Source organism: Dendropsophus ebraccatus, chromosome 7 (assembly GCF_027789765.1).
Source record: "Dendropsophus ebraccatus isolate aDenEbr1 chromosome 7, aDenEbr1.pat, whole genome shotgun sequence".
NCBI classification, from domain to species: Eukaryota; Metazoa; Chordata; class Amphibia; order Anura; family Hylidae; genus Dendropsophus; species Dendropsophus ebraccatus.
Window position 1 is genome coordinate 115,784,465 of NC_091460.1, and position 17,905 is coordinate 115,802,369.

The following is a 17,905-nucleotide window of genomic DNA, read 5'->3' on the forward strand; positions in this document are numbered from 1 at the left end:
TCATCAGATTAGGCAACGTTTTTCCAATCTTCTACTGTCCAATTTCGATGAGCTTGTGCAAATTGTAGCCTCAGTTTCCTGTTGTTAGCTGAAAGGAGTGGCACCCGGTGTGGTCTTCTGCTGCTGTAGCCCATCTGCCTCAAAGTTCGACGTACAGTGCATTCAGAGATGCTCTTCTGCCTACCTTGGTTGTAACGGTTGGCTATTTGAGTCACTGTTGCCTTTCTATCAGCTTGAACCAGTCTGCCCATTCTCCTCTGACCTCTGGCATCAACAAGGCATTTCCGCCCACAGAACTGCCGCTCACTGGATGTTTTTTCTTTTTCGGACCATTCTCTGTAAACCCTAGAGATGGTTGTGCGTGAAAATCCCAGTAGATCAGCAGTTTCTGAAATACTCAGACCAGCTCTTCTGGCATCAACAACCATGCCACGTTCAAAGGCACTCAAATCACCTTTCTTCCCCATACTGATGCTCGGTTTGAACTGCAGGAGATTGTCTTGACCATGTCTACATGCCTGAATACACTGAGTTGCCGCCATGTGATTGGCTGATTAGAAATTAAGTGGTAACGTGCAGTTGGACAGGTGTACCAAATAAAGTGTCCGGTGAGTGTATATATTATATACACACATACACACACATACACACACACACACACACACACACACACTCTCTCACTCACACACTCACTACAGTTGAGTAGTTGCCATGTTGTTGTGTACAATCCTGCTGACCAGGCTGTTGCTTTTAATTATAGTGATAAAATTATATGGTCTGAATATGATTATATGTAATGTAGTTATCTGGCCTGCGAGCACATGACATGAAGTCACTGCTTGTTTCTCTCCCTTCATTCTTATGTTCACTATTTGAAAAGATTCCTGGGAGGATTTGACAGAGTTGGTGAAGAAAATGCGGCCTGATCCAGAAGGTTTGTTTCTCACCACCATGACAAATTGCTTCAGTTCACATTCTGTCACTTTGTAGCCATTACTGTACTTGCAGCTTGGCAATTGATGGCAAAAACAATAGATAGCAACTCTGCCTCCCCCTCCCCGTGGAATGAGGTCACAAAACATGCTTACACAAGTACATCACATAAAGAGAATAGGGTCTGGAGATATTCATTGTGTCCATGTCCGTTAGGCCTGCAGTAAAGCAGATCACTAAATGCTGTTAAAATCAGCTTGGATAAGATGGCAACAATCATAATCTAATAAAAAATACAATGAGAAATTGGTTAAAAAAAAGAGAACATGTTCCAGTATCTATCAGTAAAACCGAATCTAGAGAATACAATCAATGTTGTGTCTGTCCTATCTGATGTGGTTGCACGTAGTATGGACAAGGTAAGGGTTGTTGAACACAGCCCGATATGTGGCTGTGCACGGACACAATCAGCGAGATTGGCTTATGCTTGCAGTGCCTTTACAGTCATGCGTCGCTGTCGTTGCATAGTTCGCGTGACCATTAACTTTCTTTATCAGCTGCACATCTCCCCTTTACTCAGAGATATGCGGCTGATAACGTTAAAGTGTCACTGTCGTTTAAATTTTTTACAGGCGATTTTAAGAAACTTTGTAATTGGGTTTATTAGCCGGAAAAAGCATTTTTATAATGAAGAAGCAGTTTGAAGCTGTTCCCCCTGTCTTCATGTTTTATTTTTATGGAGAGGGGAGGGGTTGAGGGAGGTGAGACACCAAAACATGACAACAAAGAGTTAATTTACAGCTACATCACTGGCTATGAAGTTAGCACTGACCTCTCTGACCTCCTGAATACCTTTCACACAGGTCCCATGTGTAATCCTTTGTTCTCTGCTGGCGACTAATCTCCCTCCTCCCCCCTCCCCTCTCCATAGATTACACAGGGCCCGACTGATGTAAAAGAGTCGAAATTTCATGATAACGAGCAGTGAATGAGAGAGAGAGAAGAGGGGGGGGACCTGGGGAAAGTCTTTTTGAATGCAGATAATGGCATATTTGCCTAATAAACCCAATAACAAAGTTTCTTAAAATAGTCTGTACTATTGATTTCTGCAAAAAAAAAAAAAAAAAAAGACAGTGACACTTTAAAGAGTCACTGTCGTATTTTTTTTTTTTTGCAGAAATCAATAGTCCAGGCGATTTTAAGAAACTTTGTAATTGGGTTTATTAGCCAAATCTGCCATTATCTGCATGTAAAAAGCCTTTTCCCAGGTCCCCCCCTCCTTCCTCTTTTTCATCCACTCTGAAAAATCAGAAAATTGTGACTTGTTGCAGGAGACGTACCCTGTCTGCTCTAGGGAGAGGGGAGGGGGGAGGAGGAAGGAGGGAGTTAGCCGGCAGCAGAAAGCAGATAACAGAGGATTACAGGCATGGAGCTGGGTGACAGCTGTAATCTGAGCTCAGACAGGTCACTGGTGATGGTCAGAACAGATAACGGGTGAGGGATTTGTAGATTAACTCTTTGTTGTCCTGTTTTGGTCTTTTCTTTAGCTCTCTCCATAGGAGAACAATGAAGACAGGGGGGAGAGCTTCAAACTGCTTTTTCATGATAAAAATGCATTTTTCGGATAATAAACCCAATTACAAAGTTTCTTAAAATCGCCTGGACTATTGATTTCTGCAAAAAAAAAATTCACGACAGTGACACTTTAAGTTCTACTTCTGCACACAAAAATATCACATCAGACGGCAATGGGGTGTTTTCCTGTTCAGCGGCTGATCGCTGGCCCTTCTATAGGCAAGTTAGCGGTTCTAACGCTTCTAGGAACCCTCTTTGCCAAGATCATCTTGTGCATATTGTAATGACCGTGTAATCTGATTTACAATTTGTCCTTTGTTTTACCATTACAGCTAGCAAAGGACAGAGACTTATAGTAGTAGTTAACAGCCTTTAGGGTAAACCTAAATTGTGACAGCTGTCTCCTGCAGCAACCATGCTACAGCATAGTCAGAGTGTAATGCCGGCCAGCGCAGCCTACTTGTTTTTGCATGTCCTGTGTGTACAATGATATTGCAGGGTTACAGTTCTTCATTGTATTGGAGAACTTTTGCAGCTTACTTTGTAGACTGATCTGTGAAATGGTCATTTGACTGACAGTATGCATTGTTACATTGTGCCCCAAAAATCAAGAGGCTGTAGAGAAGTGAATGTGAGCTTCCATGTCTTAGGGTACTCGGGGGGAGATGGCTGTCGGCACCATAAACATTATATGAGAAATATATATATATTAGTGTATGTGTCTTTTCTATGTCTTTACACATTGTATCTCAACCAAACACTGTGCCCTGGTGGACTGTAAATCTGTTCATTTTCCATTGATTTACTGTGACACTTAGACAAAGAGACATACTAGAGAGCAGGGAAATGTAATTTTGATGTATTATGAAGGGTTATTAGGTAGACTTTTAGAAGGCTGAATCATAAACCCAGTGACTGATGTATTGGCCGCCATGTGTAGTTATGTCTTGTAAGTACTGGCCAAGGCCTGAGCATACAGCTACACCTACAGAATTATTTTACAATTTAGGGGAAAATGACAAGAATTATGCTTTTTGTGGGGTTCATGACCACATACCATTATATAACTGTATTTTGCATTAAAGTGAACCTGTTAACAAATCTACTGACCCATAGCCAAAGTATTACACAGGATGTCATATAGGTGGTCCTTGATATCTGAGTATCGGGCCTCCATTCACATGAATCACTAGATAAGGGGCGCCAAGACCCCATTCATCCTCAATGCACACAAAGTTAAAAAGAAGTATAAATGCTCCCCGCTGCTCCATTCAGTGTCTGAGGGGCTGACAGATAGAGATGGAAACCTTATTCCACTAAATAACTTAGAAAAACATGGCCACTTTCTGAAGGCCCATTTCACGTTGTCCGAAAGGCTGCTTCAAGGAAGTGTCAAACTCACTTGCTAGACGCAAATCGTGTGACTAGACAGCATGAATGATTGCTGCATGGTTGTGCGGCCTATTCACTACATAGCCTACCGCACGTCATCTTTTTACACGCTCATTTACTTCAGTTAAGCCGAGGTGCAATACCAGACGAAACCTTTGTCTGGTATTATGCTTCACTAATCCTGTAAAGCCTGCATGCTGGGTCATACATATTAGTTTGGTCTGAACTTGTTCAGTATTTTTAGCCAAAACCAAGAGAAAAAATATATTGGAAAGATTTGTAATGTTTTCTGTATTTTAGGTGAACTCTGGGTTTTTGGCTATAAATACTTACCAAGTATTATGTCCTTTTTAAAGGGGTTGTCCAAGAAGCAGGAAATGACTCCCTGAATACCCCTTTAGGGCCCGTTCACACTGAGGAAAAACAGGCAGAAATTCCGAACGGAACTCAATGTAACATGTCAATTCTTTGAGTGGAGGAGATCGAAGGCGTGAGACATCAGTGAGGCAGGCTGGGATTCCGAGCGGAGTCCACAGCGTGAGTTCTGCTTGGAATTTCAACACGTTTTGCTCAGTGTGAAAGGACAACTCCGGCGTCAGCAAAAAAACAAACAAACAAAAAAAAAATCACTAACAGACACAGACCCAATACTCACAATCCCTCCTGAGTTGATCGCCATTCGAAAACCCCGCCGACCGTGGTCCCCATCAACCCCGTCCGCGTCTTTATCTTCTTCTTTGCTTCCAGGGTCCCATGGCATGAATGAGAGAGAAAAGGCTGCCGATGCATTATTGGTGGATCGCATCACATGGCTTTCAGCTTGCTCAGCCAATCAGAGCTGAGCAAGCTCAAAGACATGTGATGCATTCCAGCCAATGAAAAGGCTGCTGTTGCAAGAGGCAGGACGGCTCCAGGCAGATGACTAACGCACATTACAAAGTTCTACAACTTTGTAATGTGTGTTCGTTAAGGGGAAAAAAACTTTGGAGTTGTCCTTTAAAGAGAACGAATGTGCAGTATGACATTTATGAAAGTTACGGCAGGGGTGTACACCAAGGGGAAGGCGAAGATTTGCCCTTTCTCCCTGGCGTACGCCTGCTGGTGTAGAATTGGTACGCTGGGCACAGGTTCAGGCGGATGGCTGGGCAGATTCACTAAGGGCCCTATTCCACGGTAACGATAATCGTCCAGATCGGCCCGATTCGGACGATTATTGTTCGGTGAAATAGAGAGAACGATCAGCCGATGATCGTTCATTTAGGGCCAGACCTAAAATCATCGTTCCCCCACTGCGCATCGCTATGGTTGAATAGTGGTGCGCGGCGGGCGACCGACGATTTGACGAGCAGCAGCAACATACATTACCTGTCCAGGCTTCTTCTCCGTGCTGTCTTCATCCCCGGGTCCCGCACGCTCTATCTTCAGAATGGCCAGTCAGCTGACGGAGGGCTCAGCCAATCACAGGCCGGGACCGCCGCGGCCTGTGATTGGCTGAGTGTGACCGGTCAGCTGACAGGCCATTCTGAAGATAGAGTGCGCGGGACCCGCGGATGAAGAGCGCGCAGAGAAGAAGCCTGGACAGGTAATGTATGATGCTGCAAGGACATAGGTAACGATGTCCTTGCAGCCCTCGCTCAATGATCATCGGGCCGTGGAATAGGCCCAGTAAACGAGCGGCGATCTAGCAGATCGCCGTTCGTTTACATCGTTGATCGGGCCCTCCGGCCCGTGGAATAGGACCCTAAGAGGTGTATGCCTCTTAGTTAATTCGTCCTGGGAAAAGAGGATGGGGCCTAATTTAAGACCGGCGTATGAGTATGCCAGTAGGGCTGGGCGATATTGGCCTAAATCAATATCGCGGTTTATCGCACATGTAGTTGCGGTAACGATAATTGGACGATAAATATGACACGCCCCTTTGCAAACCCACTTAAGGTAAAAAAAAAAATGGAACTCACTGAGCAGCAACTCAAGGCAGTGAATTTAGTCTATTATCATTATTATTATTATTATTTGTCCTTATTAGGGGGTCTCAGCAGAGTTATACAGCTACATACACACAGGAGGGGGACAGATCTCTCTCTCTCTCTCTCTCTCTCTCTCTCTCTCTCTCTCTCTCTATATATATATATATATATATATATATATATATATATATATACACACACACACAGGAGGGGGGCAGGTCTCTGTATATACACACAGGAGGGGACAGGTCCCTATATATATATATATATATATATATATATATATATATATATATATATATATACACACACACACACACGAGGAAGAGGGACAGGCTGCTATATATACACACACAGAGGGGGACAGGTCGCTATATATACACACAGGAGAAAGGGGGACAGGTTGCTATATATACACTATGTACACACAGGATGGGACAGGTCCCCCTTCCTCCTGTGTGTACATAGTATTTATATATATATATATAGGGACCTGTCCTCCTTCCTCCTGTGTGTATAGGGACCTGTCCCCCTTCCTCCTGTGTGTATAGGGACCTGTCCCCCTTCCTCCTGTGTGTATAGGGACCTGTCCCCCTTCCTCCTGTGTGTATATATAGCAGCCTGTCCCCCTTCCTCCTGTGTGTATATATAGCAGCCTGTCCCCCTTCCTCCTGTGTGTATATATAGCAGCCTGTCCCCCTTCCTCCTGTGTGTATATATATAGCAGCCTGTCCCCCTTCCTCCTGTGTGTATATATAGCAGCCTGTCCCCCTTCCTCCTGTGTGTATATATAGCAGCCTGTCCCCCTTCCTCCTGTGTGTATATATAGCAGCCTGTCCCCCTTCCTCCTGTGTGTATATATAGCAGCCTGTCCCCCTTCCTCCTGTGTGTATATATATAGCAGCCTGTCCCCCTTCCTCCTGTGTGTATATATATAGCAGCCTGTCCCCCTTCCTCCTGTGTGTATATATATAGCAGCCTGTCCCCCTTCCTCCTGTGTGTATATATATAGCAGCCTGTCCCCCTTCCTCCTGTGTGTATATATATAGCAGCCTGTCCCCCTTCCTCCTGTGTGTGTATATATAGCAGCCTGTCCCCCTTCCTCCTGTGTGTATATATAGCAGCCTGTCCCCCTTCCTCCTGTGTGTATATATAGCAGCCTGTCCCCCTTCTTCCTGTGTGACAGCTTTGCTATTCCAGGTACAGACAGCCTGTGTGTACATGGGGAAACCACTTTCTCCTTTAGCCTCTGCCTGTCAGTGATAAGATCTGGAGCAGCAAAGACGAGTAAGCGGCTCCTCCGAGCAGTAGCTGCCGCTAGTCAGACACTGTCTCTTTCTCTGGACAGTACACAACGGGAGGAGCTACAATGCTGCGGCTGCAGAGTGTTATCTCCTGGAGACCGGTGCCGGCTAGTTACGGGCAGTAGTGGATTATAACAGGGGCGTTCCGGGCGGCAGCCCGGGGCCCTGAGCTCCTGGGGGGCCCATGACCACCCAAAAAAACTTATACTTTCAGTGGGGTACTGTCTCCTGGCTACACTTCCGCCATGATTTGCAAAAAAAATCACTGTTTTTTTTAATGGCAATTTTGCACAAATCAGAACATCATAACATTATCTGTACTGTACTATGAACACCACGCTAGTGCTGCCATAGTTAAGGTGGGGTGGGGGGGGGGGGGGCCCAGGCTTGGTGAACAGCCCGGGGCCTATGGTAAAGGTAATGCACCCCTGGTTACGGGGGAGGGCTGTGTGAGGCAGAAGCACACAGTAGTAGGTTACCGCCTGAACGCTGCTGCTGTTACACGGAGGGGGATATCTGTGGCAGCGTGACAGTGACTGGAGCCTGGGAACCGCTCTGGCTCCAGGTCACTGCTCTGCGCGGCAATTGCCCTGTTTGAATGGACGGCCCGGCAGTGACTGGAGGGGGAGGGGCAGAGCGGTCACCCCAGCAGAAGCTGTCCGGTCTGTGCTGCGCGCGCTGCCCGGGTAGGGGAGTGCAGGACACCCCGAGGCTGCGGGGCTCAGTGTCTGCTTCTTGGGGGTCTGAGAGAGATCAGCCAGATCCCTAGACTGTAGTGTCGGAGCTCAGTGATCCCCCTCCTGTCTGGGGCCTGGGATAAGACTCCTCTCTTCCGCTGCAGCCACGTCCTGCCTGGCTCTGGCATCCCTGCACATAAAGCACCCAAAACTGTGAAATACCGCAGATACCGTCCTGGCAAAGTTGAGGTCGGTTAACCGACGCCAGAGACGGTATCGGTATTTTCACGGTATACCGCCCAGCCCTATATGCCAGTCAAAGTGTTTTTATTTTATTTCTCCCTGTAGCCTTGGGTGCCCTAATTCAAATATTTTTTATTTTGTTGATACTAGAGTTGATGGCTGTTAGATAAAGGGCTGCATCCAACTTCAGCAGCCACAGCTTAACAAATGCTGCGTGCTCGAAGTTAACTCAACTCTAGTTGCTATGCTTCCCAACACCCCTTAACCACCTTTAACAGTATATCTCCGATACTATTTTTCTATAAGAGTTAAAAATTCCTAAAATAAATATTTATGGAATTTCACATTTGACTACACCATGATAATACATAGACAATAGATGAGTGTCACCAGTTCTTTGGGCATACCCACCTTTCTCCTTGATCTTTTCAGAAATGTAATTAGTTGCAGTTACCCAAGAACAGCAGATGTTTTCATATGGAGACAGCAGAGAAATAATGGTAGTGATGGGATGATTGATTATAGATAATGGATCCGCCCCATCTTTACTTTATATAGACCAGTGCACTGCACTGTAACAAGTATAACAAGAAATGGTTGGGTGGTTATGGTGTTTGTGTGAACAGTTCTTTATTAGCATACTAGGAGTTTCTGGAATGCCAGTCCGAAACCAGTTATTACTCAAAGGGCCGACCTGCCCACTCACTGATTGACTTCTCATCATCACTTTGCATGTAGAGAAGTCAGTCATCAGCGGGCAGGGAGAGTGACACCTGATGAATTTGCTTGGCACGCGCTAACACGCTTTAAAATGTAAGTGCTCCTAAACAAATGTACATATCAGCACAAGTGACAGCAGCAGCGTGTCTCTCCAGACGTTGTTCTGCACTCAGTTTCCTTCATTTTTGAGCACTTTGGTTGAAAAGTAGCTGACTAGAAAACAGGTGCCATAGGTTAATATGACAAAAGCATCAACCCTTACAGATTAACCATGAAGGACAAGTCACTCAGGAAACTTGACCTGACATTCTGTATGAGCATCTTACAAGAAACCTGTTTTGGTACACAAGTCTGATCTAACAGCTGAATAGATTGACATAATGTTGTGGGAAAGAGTTTAAAGTAACTTACAACTTTTTGAAAGTTTGAACTTCTTGCTATTTCTTGCTTATGTGTCCAGTGGGTGGTCCTAATCAGTGACTGACAACTATCCCTGTATACAAGGAATGCTGTCAATCACATATTAGCACTGCCCATCTCAAAGAGTTATGTTGTCCTGAATCTATTACACAAAACTATATATAAGTCTGCTCACCTCCTCTTGTGATAAAACATGTTGTTGGTAGATTGGACTGCCTTTTCTTGGTGATGGGTTAACTTTTGAGGGTACGTGCACACTACGGAATGGCAACGGAAAACCGGTCGCGCATTCCGCAGCTCGCGTGTCTGCCCGTGTCACAGACTCCATTCTATGCACGGCCAGATTCCGTCATCCGGCCAAAGAATGAACAGGTTCATATAGTAGTAAGTGCAGGGGAAAAAAAGCTCTTTATAAGCATTTCCCATAATAAGTGTATATTGGTAATTTGTATAATGTTTGGGGGGCAATACAATACTTTAATAAAAATTTAATTTTAATTTTATATAGGTCCAGCTGTGAAAGACCATTAGAATCTGACGTAAAGTAAGTGAGGCCAGTGTGAATTGAGCCATAGGCCATGTTTTGACAAGAAGTTATTAGTGATGTCACGATACCAGAATTTTGAGTTCGATACCAATACCAACTTTTTTTTTCAATGCTCGATACCAATTCGATACTTAATAAATTATATATTTTTTTTAAAAACACAAGAGTAGAGATCCCCCCCGACTGTCAGGTCTGTACGAACCATATTACTTTATAAATAAAGTTTCCATTATTTAAAATAAATGTTCTTAAAAAAATAGCCCTATTCTGATTCTTAACATGGCTATGGGTCAATCTGTAGTTTTATTTAGTAGCATGTTTTTATGTGGTACTGAATTTGGTGGTTTCTCCGCTTGCACCATTTACCGTGCGTCATCAGGAAGGTGATAATCTTATAATATGCACAATAACACTTCAGCTATCAGGGGGGATGATGGGAACTGTAGTCATGTGATACACTTCAGCTATCAGGGAGATGATGGGAACTGTAGTCATGTAACACACACACACACTTCAGCTATCAGGGGGGATGATGGGAACTGTAGTCATGTAATACACTTCAGCTATCAGGGGGGATGATGGGAACTGTAGTCATGAAACACACACTTCAGCTATCAGGGGGTTGATGGGAACTGTAGTCATGTAATACACTTCAGCTATCAGGGGGGATGATAGGAACTGTAGTCATGAAACACACACTTCAGCTATCAGGGCGATGATGAGAACTGTAGTCATGTAACACACACTTCAGCTATCAGGGCGATGGTGGGGGTTGTTGTCATGTAACACACACTTCAGCTATCAGGGGGATGATGGGAACTGTAGTCATGTAACACACTTCAGCTATCAGGGGGGATGATGGGGGTTGTAATTGCACTATTCCAGCTGGACTCGGGCGGCAGAGTAATGTGCAGGCTACCGCCCCCCTCCCACTTCCCTTCACAGTCGCAGCCAGGCCGACCTTTTGTTCACCCCCCACATTGCTGATGCCGGCCCCGGGGATGTCCTGACGGCCCGGCCTCACAGCTACCTCCTGTCAGATCTCCTCCTCGCCTCCCCCACCTCCAGCCTTCTCCTGCGTTCTCCTCTCCCGGACCGTGCAGCTCTCAGCCGCTCTCCTCCCTCTCCCGCCGCCGACCCTGTGCTGCCCCTCTGCCCTTGTCAGACACTCACCGGCCCAGCTGTGTCTCATGCTCGGTGCCTGTGGAGGGGGGGGGGAAGGTCCTCATCTTAGCCCATAGGACCCGCAGTGACACACACGTGTCCCGGGGCTGGCGATGTCAGAGGCAGGAGCAGCGACCTAAAATTTGCCGGCGGCAGCTGCATGGTAGGTGGATGATCTGGGCCCGAGTGCAGGGTCCCGGGTCTGTGTTCGCAGGGGTGGCACAGAGAGAACATGACAGGCGCTCAGGTAGCCGCCTGTCATGTTCTCGGCACTATATGTTAAACTACGCTATTTTGTAGTTTAACATAAAGTATCGATACCAGGAAATCCTGGTATCGAACCGTTTTTTTACCCCGAAAATCGATAGTAGTATCGATTTTTCGGTGCATCGTGCATTCCTAGAAGTTATTTGTTTTGTGTAAAGATTTGACGCAACCTTCTAAATGTACAGAGATTTTTTTTCCTAGCTTGTAATGTATTAGGTTAGAGCTTCTTGGTGTGTAGTCAGCCAGTGTAAAAACAGAGCCTTGCTATTAGAGATGGATTTTCTATTTTCATTTTGTGTGTTTCTTGAAGCTGTTTGTAGCTGTTATATATTGACGAGAATGAGTTAATGGTTACTCTGTATCATGATCTTGCCATGCAGTCTACTTACCAATGTGCTATATAAAATCTTTTAGCCCCCTTTTTATTTCTATACATTGAATACACCTCGCACACACAGGTGCCTGGTTGCAATGATTTAGTTTTATTAAATCATCCTCTGCCTTTCTCCTAAGTACAGCTATTAATGCTGCTAAATGAGATTGCGGGTCTGTGGCCTGTAATTATCCGATCACCTATGACCACTCTGTATAGCGAGAACAATGGCCGTCCTATTTGGATACTTCAATAAAAAGAAATAGCAATTGAGCTTGAGCAAACATAGAGAGTGTTTGTCTATCACATGTATATATACATTCAGCGCTGCTGGAAGCAGCAGAGGTATTTCTTATCCAGCTTCGAGGGAGTGCAGCTCCTGGGATGTCTGCGCAGGTTCTTAGTTTCGTCGTCTCTTTGATAAAACCAAAATCTGATTACTGTCAGTCGAGCATCCAGTTTGCTGCTCCGACATCGTATACAAGGTTTGAATTGAAAGAGCTTGATAGAAAAGGTACAGTAACTAAATTCTCATCTACGTGTAATATCTACATCTGCCTAGACTGCTTTAAATGAAAGCAAGAAACAGAGTTAAGACTAGCTTGGACTGTAGTTTTAGTACACAAAAATACATAACGTATATCTAATTGAATCTATGGCTTTTTATCGACACAGCAGATACCTATAGTCTGGGGCCCTGACCTCTGTATGAATGTGGTACCTGCCCGCGTAATTAACATGAGATTCTTTTCTGCACACCACCATATTGTTTGTATGACAGATTTGCAATACTAACCTCACTGTTTGAGTATAGTTATGTTTGCAGTATATAGTAGTGTGTTTAATATGAAATGGTTTGTGTCTTTTTCTTTAGATCCCAATTATCTCATGGCAAACGAACGGATGAATCTCATGAATATGGCAAAGTTAAGTATAAAGGGCTTGATCGAATCTGCTCTGAATCTGGGACGGACCCTGGACTCTGACTATGCACCTTTGCAGCAATTTTTTGTAGTGATGGAGCACTGCCTGAAACATGGATTAAAAGGTAAGGACTTGGCCACCTTCTGATTACATTTTCTTATAAAGCATAGTTTGGAAAGCAAAGTAGATTGTGATTGTGATGTGCTATTATTTGGTAGCTAAGAAGACGTTTTTAGGGCAGAATAAATCCTTCTGGGGGCCTTTGGAACTGGTGGAAAAACTTGTACCAGAAGCAGCGGAGATCACCGCTAGCGTAAAGGACCTACCCGGCCTTAGGTAAGTGACGTTTTCAAGAACTGCAGTGTCTGTGAATGTGTGTGTGTGTGTGTGTGTGTGTGTGTGTATATGTATGTATGTATATATATATATATATATAATTTCATGTAATGTCTTTTGCTCTGTGGGGATAGTCAGGGAAGGACTCAGTGATCTGTGAGGCATACTACAGTTAGCGTTATTAGGGCTATTTACCCTATAATCAGCCTGTGTAAAAGAGCTAGCGATCAGCTGATTGAATTTTGTTTGCAGCCATATAAATTATTGTTAACTTCCTTTCTAAGCAGGGGATGTTCGCTGCTAACAGTGCATTTAAATGGCTGCTCAAACGATCCTCTGATAGGCACTTGTGTGCTGTCTCCCATTTTGCTAAGTAGGGCTGAATCGGGTAGATATTGCCCTGTGTATTAAAGATAATGATCAGCGAGGCATGAACAAGTGTTTGCGTTTCGGCTGATCCTTGTTTTTTAAATGTTTAAAAATTATTGGCCCCCGGCCGCGCATCGCTCTGTGTAATAGCTGATGTGCAGCTGACTGCTGATTAAAGGGGGTACACCAGTGTCTGTATATAGAAAAAGATGTTATGCTTACCTCTCCATGCGCCTCTTATCTGCCTTGTCTCTGGGTCAGCGCTGTCACTGCAGAGACGGGTTCATGTGCAGAAGTGTCAGTGGTTGCTGCAGTCAGTGGGGGACCCAGAGACCAGGCAGGAGAACACCTTGGGGAGCGTAAGGGCATAAGCATAACATCTTTATTATTTTCTCTATCATAATACCCCTTTAAAACAAGGGCTGTACTAACAATATCCGAGCCGTGTAATAGACGGCGTTACCCCGCCCGCTGGGCCGTGTAATACGTCCTTAAGACCACAAATGCACATGCACAATTATCAGTAAATGATAGCATATTTTAGCAATTTGCTTTCACTTAGTTATAACATTCCTTTAAGGGATTACTAATCATCTTTGGAAATGTCCAATTTTACGTTGTCATCATTAAAGCATATCATGTTTACTCAGAGCCTTAGGTATGTGATCTGTAGTGAATGAAAAGGTGATTATTGTTTTGAATTGTTTGCTCATCTATGTAGCATTTCTTTTAAGAAGCTTTTAATTCTTTGGTTGTATGTTGCATTTGTTAACAGAACACCCGTGGGCAGAGGCCGGGCTTGGCTGCGCCTGGCATTGATGCAAAAGAAGCTCTCGGAGTATATGAAAGCTCTAATTAATAGGAAGGACCTCCTGAGGTAACATTACAAATGACTGTTTTCACTCCAGGTTAGAGATGCCTGTCATTCATAATCAGCTGCTTGGAAGTAAAACAACTTGCTTTGATGTCACAGTATCTATTTAAACAAAAGACTGTGTGTTGAAACAAATATAAAATATTTTTCTCCTTACTTATACATTTAGACCTCTGGCTTTCATGATCAGGTCTCTAATACTTAAAGGGTTATTCTAGGAGTATCAATTATGTTAGATTCCTGATGGTGTAAAAATAAAATTGAAACCATACTCATGTGCCCCTTTTCTGCAGCTTCCATACTGACTGCATCAGGTCCCCTCTGCTTCCCATTTCCTGTGATGTTTGGTTTGTGCGCAGAATACCCACACAGCCAATCAGTGGTCAAGGCAGGTCCTTATTGCGGCCAGTAATTGGTTGAGTAGGCATTTTCTCGAAGAACTGAAACGCCACAGGAAGCGGAAAGCAGCAATGGGGAACCTGGCACCATTGGTATAGCAGCTGTGGGGGATTAGGCAGGTCAGTTTTTTATTTTTTTTATTTTTACAGCTCTTGGGGTCCCATATAAAAAAAAAAATGTTGTGCTCAGAGAAGGTTCCCAGTTTCATACTAACCTTTAGGCTGGAATCGCACATGCCTTTTTTTTTGTGGGGGGGGGGGGGGGGGGAGCATACGGCCACTGCAGTTTTTGTGCCAAAACCAGAAGTGGATTCAAATGGGATGGAAAATATAAAGGGAGGACTTGTACTTCTCTACTATGTTGGATCCTCTTCTGGTTTTAGAGCAAAACTGCAGTGGCAGTATGCTGAAAAATTTACGTTCGTGTTTCTGGCCTCAAGTAGACACACAAAATCAATAAGAATACTTGCATTCTATTTTCTGTGTTTCATAATGTGTGCATCTGTATTGTTTGTACTAATAGCGGTAGTGATTAGAGTTGAGCAGAATTTACAGTATTAATGATGCACAGTACTTCATAGCGAACAGCCGTCAGCTTGTAGCTTTAAACACTGTGCAGCGCTGGAAAAGCTGAATCTGGTGCTGGGAAACAGGGAGAAGTTTTCCAGCGCTGAGTCCAGCTTTCCCTGGCACCCGGAGCAGCACAGAGTTTAAAGCGACTCTGTACCCACAATCTGACCCCCCCCCCCCCCCCCCCAAATCGCTTGTACTTTCGGATAGCTGCTTTTAATCCAATATTTGTCCTGGGGTCCGTTCGGCAGGTGATGCAGTCATTGTCCTAAAAAAACAACTTTTAAACTTGCAGCCCCGTGCTAAACGGGAGTATCTGTGCCCTAACTTTGCACCACCCCTCCGTCCCTCCTCCCCACCCTCTTCATCATTAGGAATGCCACTGAAACATTTACTCCTGTCTGAACATTGCACAGGTGATTAATGATCCAGCCCATGTGCCAGGCTGACACAGGTGGGGAATAGGAGACAATCTGCCTGGAACATTCCTAATGATGAGGAGGGCGGGGAGGAGGGACATAGAGGTGGTGCCAGCCTAATGCATACACAATCTAGGCCATGCCCGTTGGGCACGGGGCTGCCAGTTTAAAAGTTGTTTTTTTCGTACAATGACTGCATCACCTGCCAAATGGACCCCAGGACAGATCTTGGATTAAAAGCAGCTATCCGAAGGTACAAGCGGTTTGGGGGGGGGGGCAGATTGTGGGTACAGATTTGCTTTAAAGCCAGCTGCCTGACAAGCTAAGAGTCGATCACAACAAAGCACTTCACTTTGTTAATACTGTAAATCCACTGCTCTCTAGTAGTGATCTCTAACAGCCTTAAAATGAGACTACCTACAATAGGACTCCTAAATACCTATCCGTCCATAAGCACAGCTCCAAAATATATACCTAACAAAAGATAACAATGCTGAACGATGATTCCAAATATACCAAAAATATCTCTTTATTGATTACATAGCAAAGATAAGAACAGTTCAAATTTAAAAAAACAGGAAGCAAGTACATACATTGGACGGATGGTGGGCAAACAACAAATTAATAACATGTACAAAAATGCATTAGTAGCTATATGTACATATATATATATATATATATATATATATATATATATATATATATATATATATATATATATGGTTATGTGGTGGGAAAAACAGATGGAAAACAGAAAAGGGAACTGAGAAAAGGAAACGGGGCCACAAGGAATAACACAATACTTGTAAATAGGTAGCTTCACATGACCAGTTAAAACACCTCACCACATGGGCTCAAAATAGAGCTATTGCCCAACACCACCACTCACCCAACGCTGCGTTTCGCCAACAAGCTTTGTCAAGGGGGGGGGGGGGGCAGATTGTGGGTACAGATTTGCTTTAAAGCCAGCTGCCTGACAAGCTAAGAGTCGATCACAACAAAGCACTTTGCTTTGTTAATACTGTAAATCCACTCCTCTCTAGTAGTGATCTCTGACAGCCTTAAAATGAGTCACTAGTGCAACCATGCGATAGGGAAAGCTAATCGTATGCCGGGCTGTATAGCTACAGTTATAACCAGTAGGAAGAGGGAGATTGTGATCCCGCTTTATAGAGGGCGGGGACATGACAGAAACCTTTAAATGTGTTAAAGGACCGAATAGGGTTAAGGAGAGAAGTGTTTTTAATAAAAATAAATAAATACTGTAGAACAAGGGGACACACTCTGAGGTAAGTTGAGGGAAAGATCAGAAGCAACATGAGAAAATATTAAAGTAGTAGATGCTTGGAACAAACTTCTAGCAGATGTGGTTTATAAATCTACAGTAACAGAAATATTTTTTTTCCCCAAACAAGTTTTTGTGATAAAGTAGAAATAGAAGAACATCTTCCAGAAGGATAATAACAATGAGGACACGCAGGTCCTAGCACCAAGTACATAGTTAACAGGATGTCCTTTGCATTGACCATAAATCAACTGTTTTATATGTTTTTGTGCAGATGTAAACTCCAGTAAAAAATAGGGCAAACAACAAAAATAAAAAAACCCGAGATCATGGGTTTGGCGATCTCCAACAAACATAGAGGCAACATACAGTATGTAATAAACAACAGAAGATTAGCAATAAGACTAGGCGGCTTTAAAGACTGAAGCAAAACCTAAAACTGAAACTGAGGAACCTTGTTTTAACAGAATTGTTCAGCAGTAACAGTAACAGAATGTAAAGCTGCCTGGGATAAACCTATATCTATCCTAAGATAATAAGTAAGGAAATAATATAAAGGCAGACCAGACAGACCAGGTGGTCTCTTTCTGCTGACAATTTTCTATGTTTCTATATTTTGAATTCTGTGATTTGTTGTTGGCATACAATGCAGGTATGTCAGTCACTTGCATCTCTTGTGTATATTTGCTTGTGGCTACTGTTGCGAACCATCATCTGTGATCCTAATGCAAAAAAAAATTGCCTTAGGGCATATGACAAGGAAGCAGGTGCACAAAGCAGCATGGTACAGCTTCTGAGATGAATTGGACAGCGCAGCAAATGTTCTCACATATTGATCATGAATTGTTTACTGCAAAGCTAATGGGAAAGACTGAAATAACAATGGGGCTGAAGAGGCTGCAGAACTGCATAACCTCTCAGCGTGATCTTTTATACACAACCGGAGGTCAAAAAGGTATTGTTCTGTAGACTGGCGCATGCTTTTAGGAAAATGTGCAGCTTTTATAGAATAATAATTCTCTTTCCAAATCCTTTTAATAGAGCAGAAATCTATACATTTCCTAATCTTATCCCAAATTCTGTTTACAAAATAATCTCTGATATTGGAAATATAATTATGCTCATGCAACATTGACATAATGTTTGCT

General features: G+C 43.7%; 1 protein-coding gene across 5 annotated transcripts in view; it reads left to right on the plus strand.

Annotated features, from left to right (window-relative positions):
• The window catches only part of RUFY3 (RUN and FYVE domain containing 3), an 80,121-nt gene that overhangs the window by 35,101 nt on the left and 27,115 nt on the right, over positions 1 to 17,905 (plus strand). For all 5 annotated transcript variants that reach the window (XR_011363980.1, XM_069978252.1, XM_069978249.1 and 2 more), the window contains exons 2-4: positions 12,457 to 12,630; positions 12,725 to 12,842; positions 13,987 to 14,088. Coding sequence is in view for 4 of the 5 variants with exons in the window: in XM_069978252.1 (XP_069834353.1) it covers positions 12,457 to 12,630; positions 12,725 to 12,842; positions 13,987 to 14,088 (394 nt within the window). In the remaining variant the exon portion in view is untranslated. The remainder of the gene's footprint in view (positions 1 to 12,456; positions 12,631 to 12,724; positions 12,843 to 13,986; positions 14,089 to 17,905) is intronic.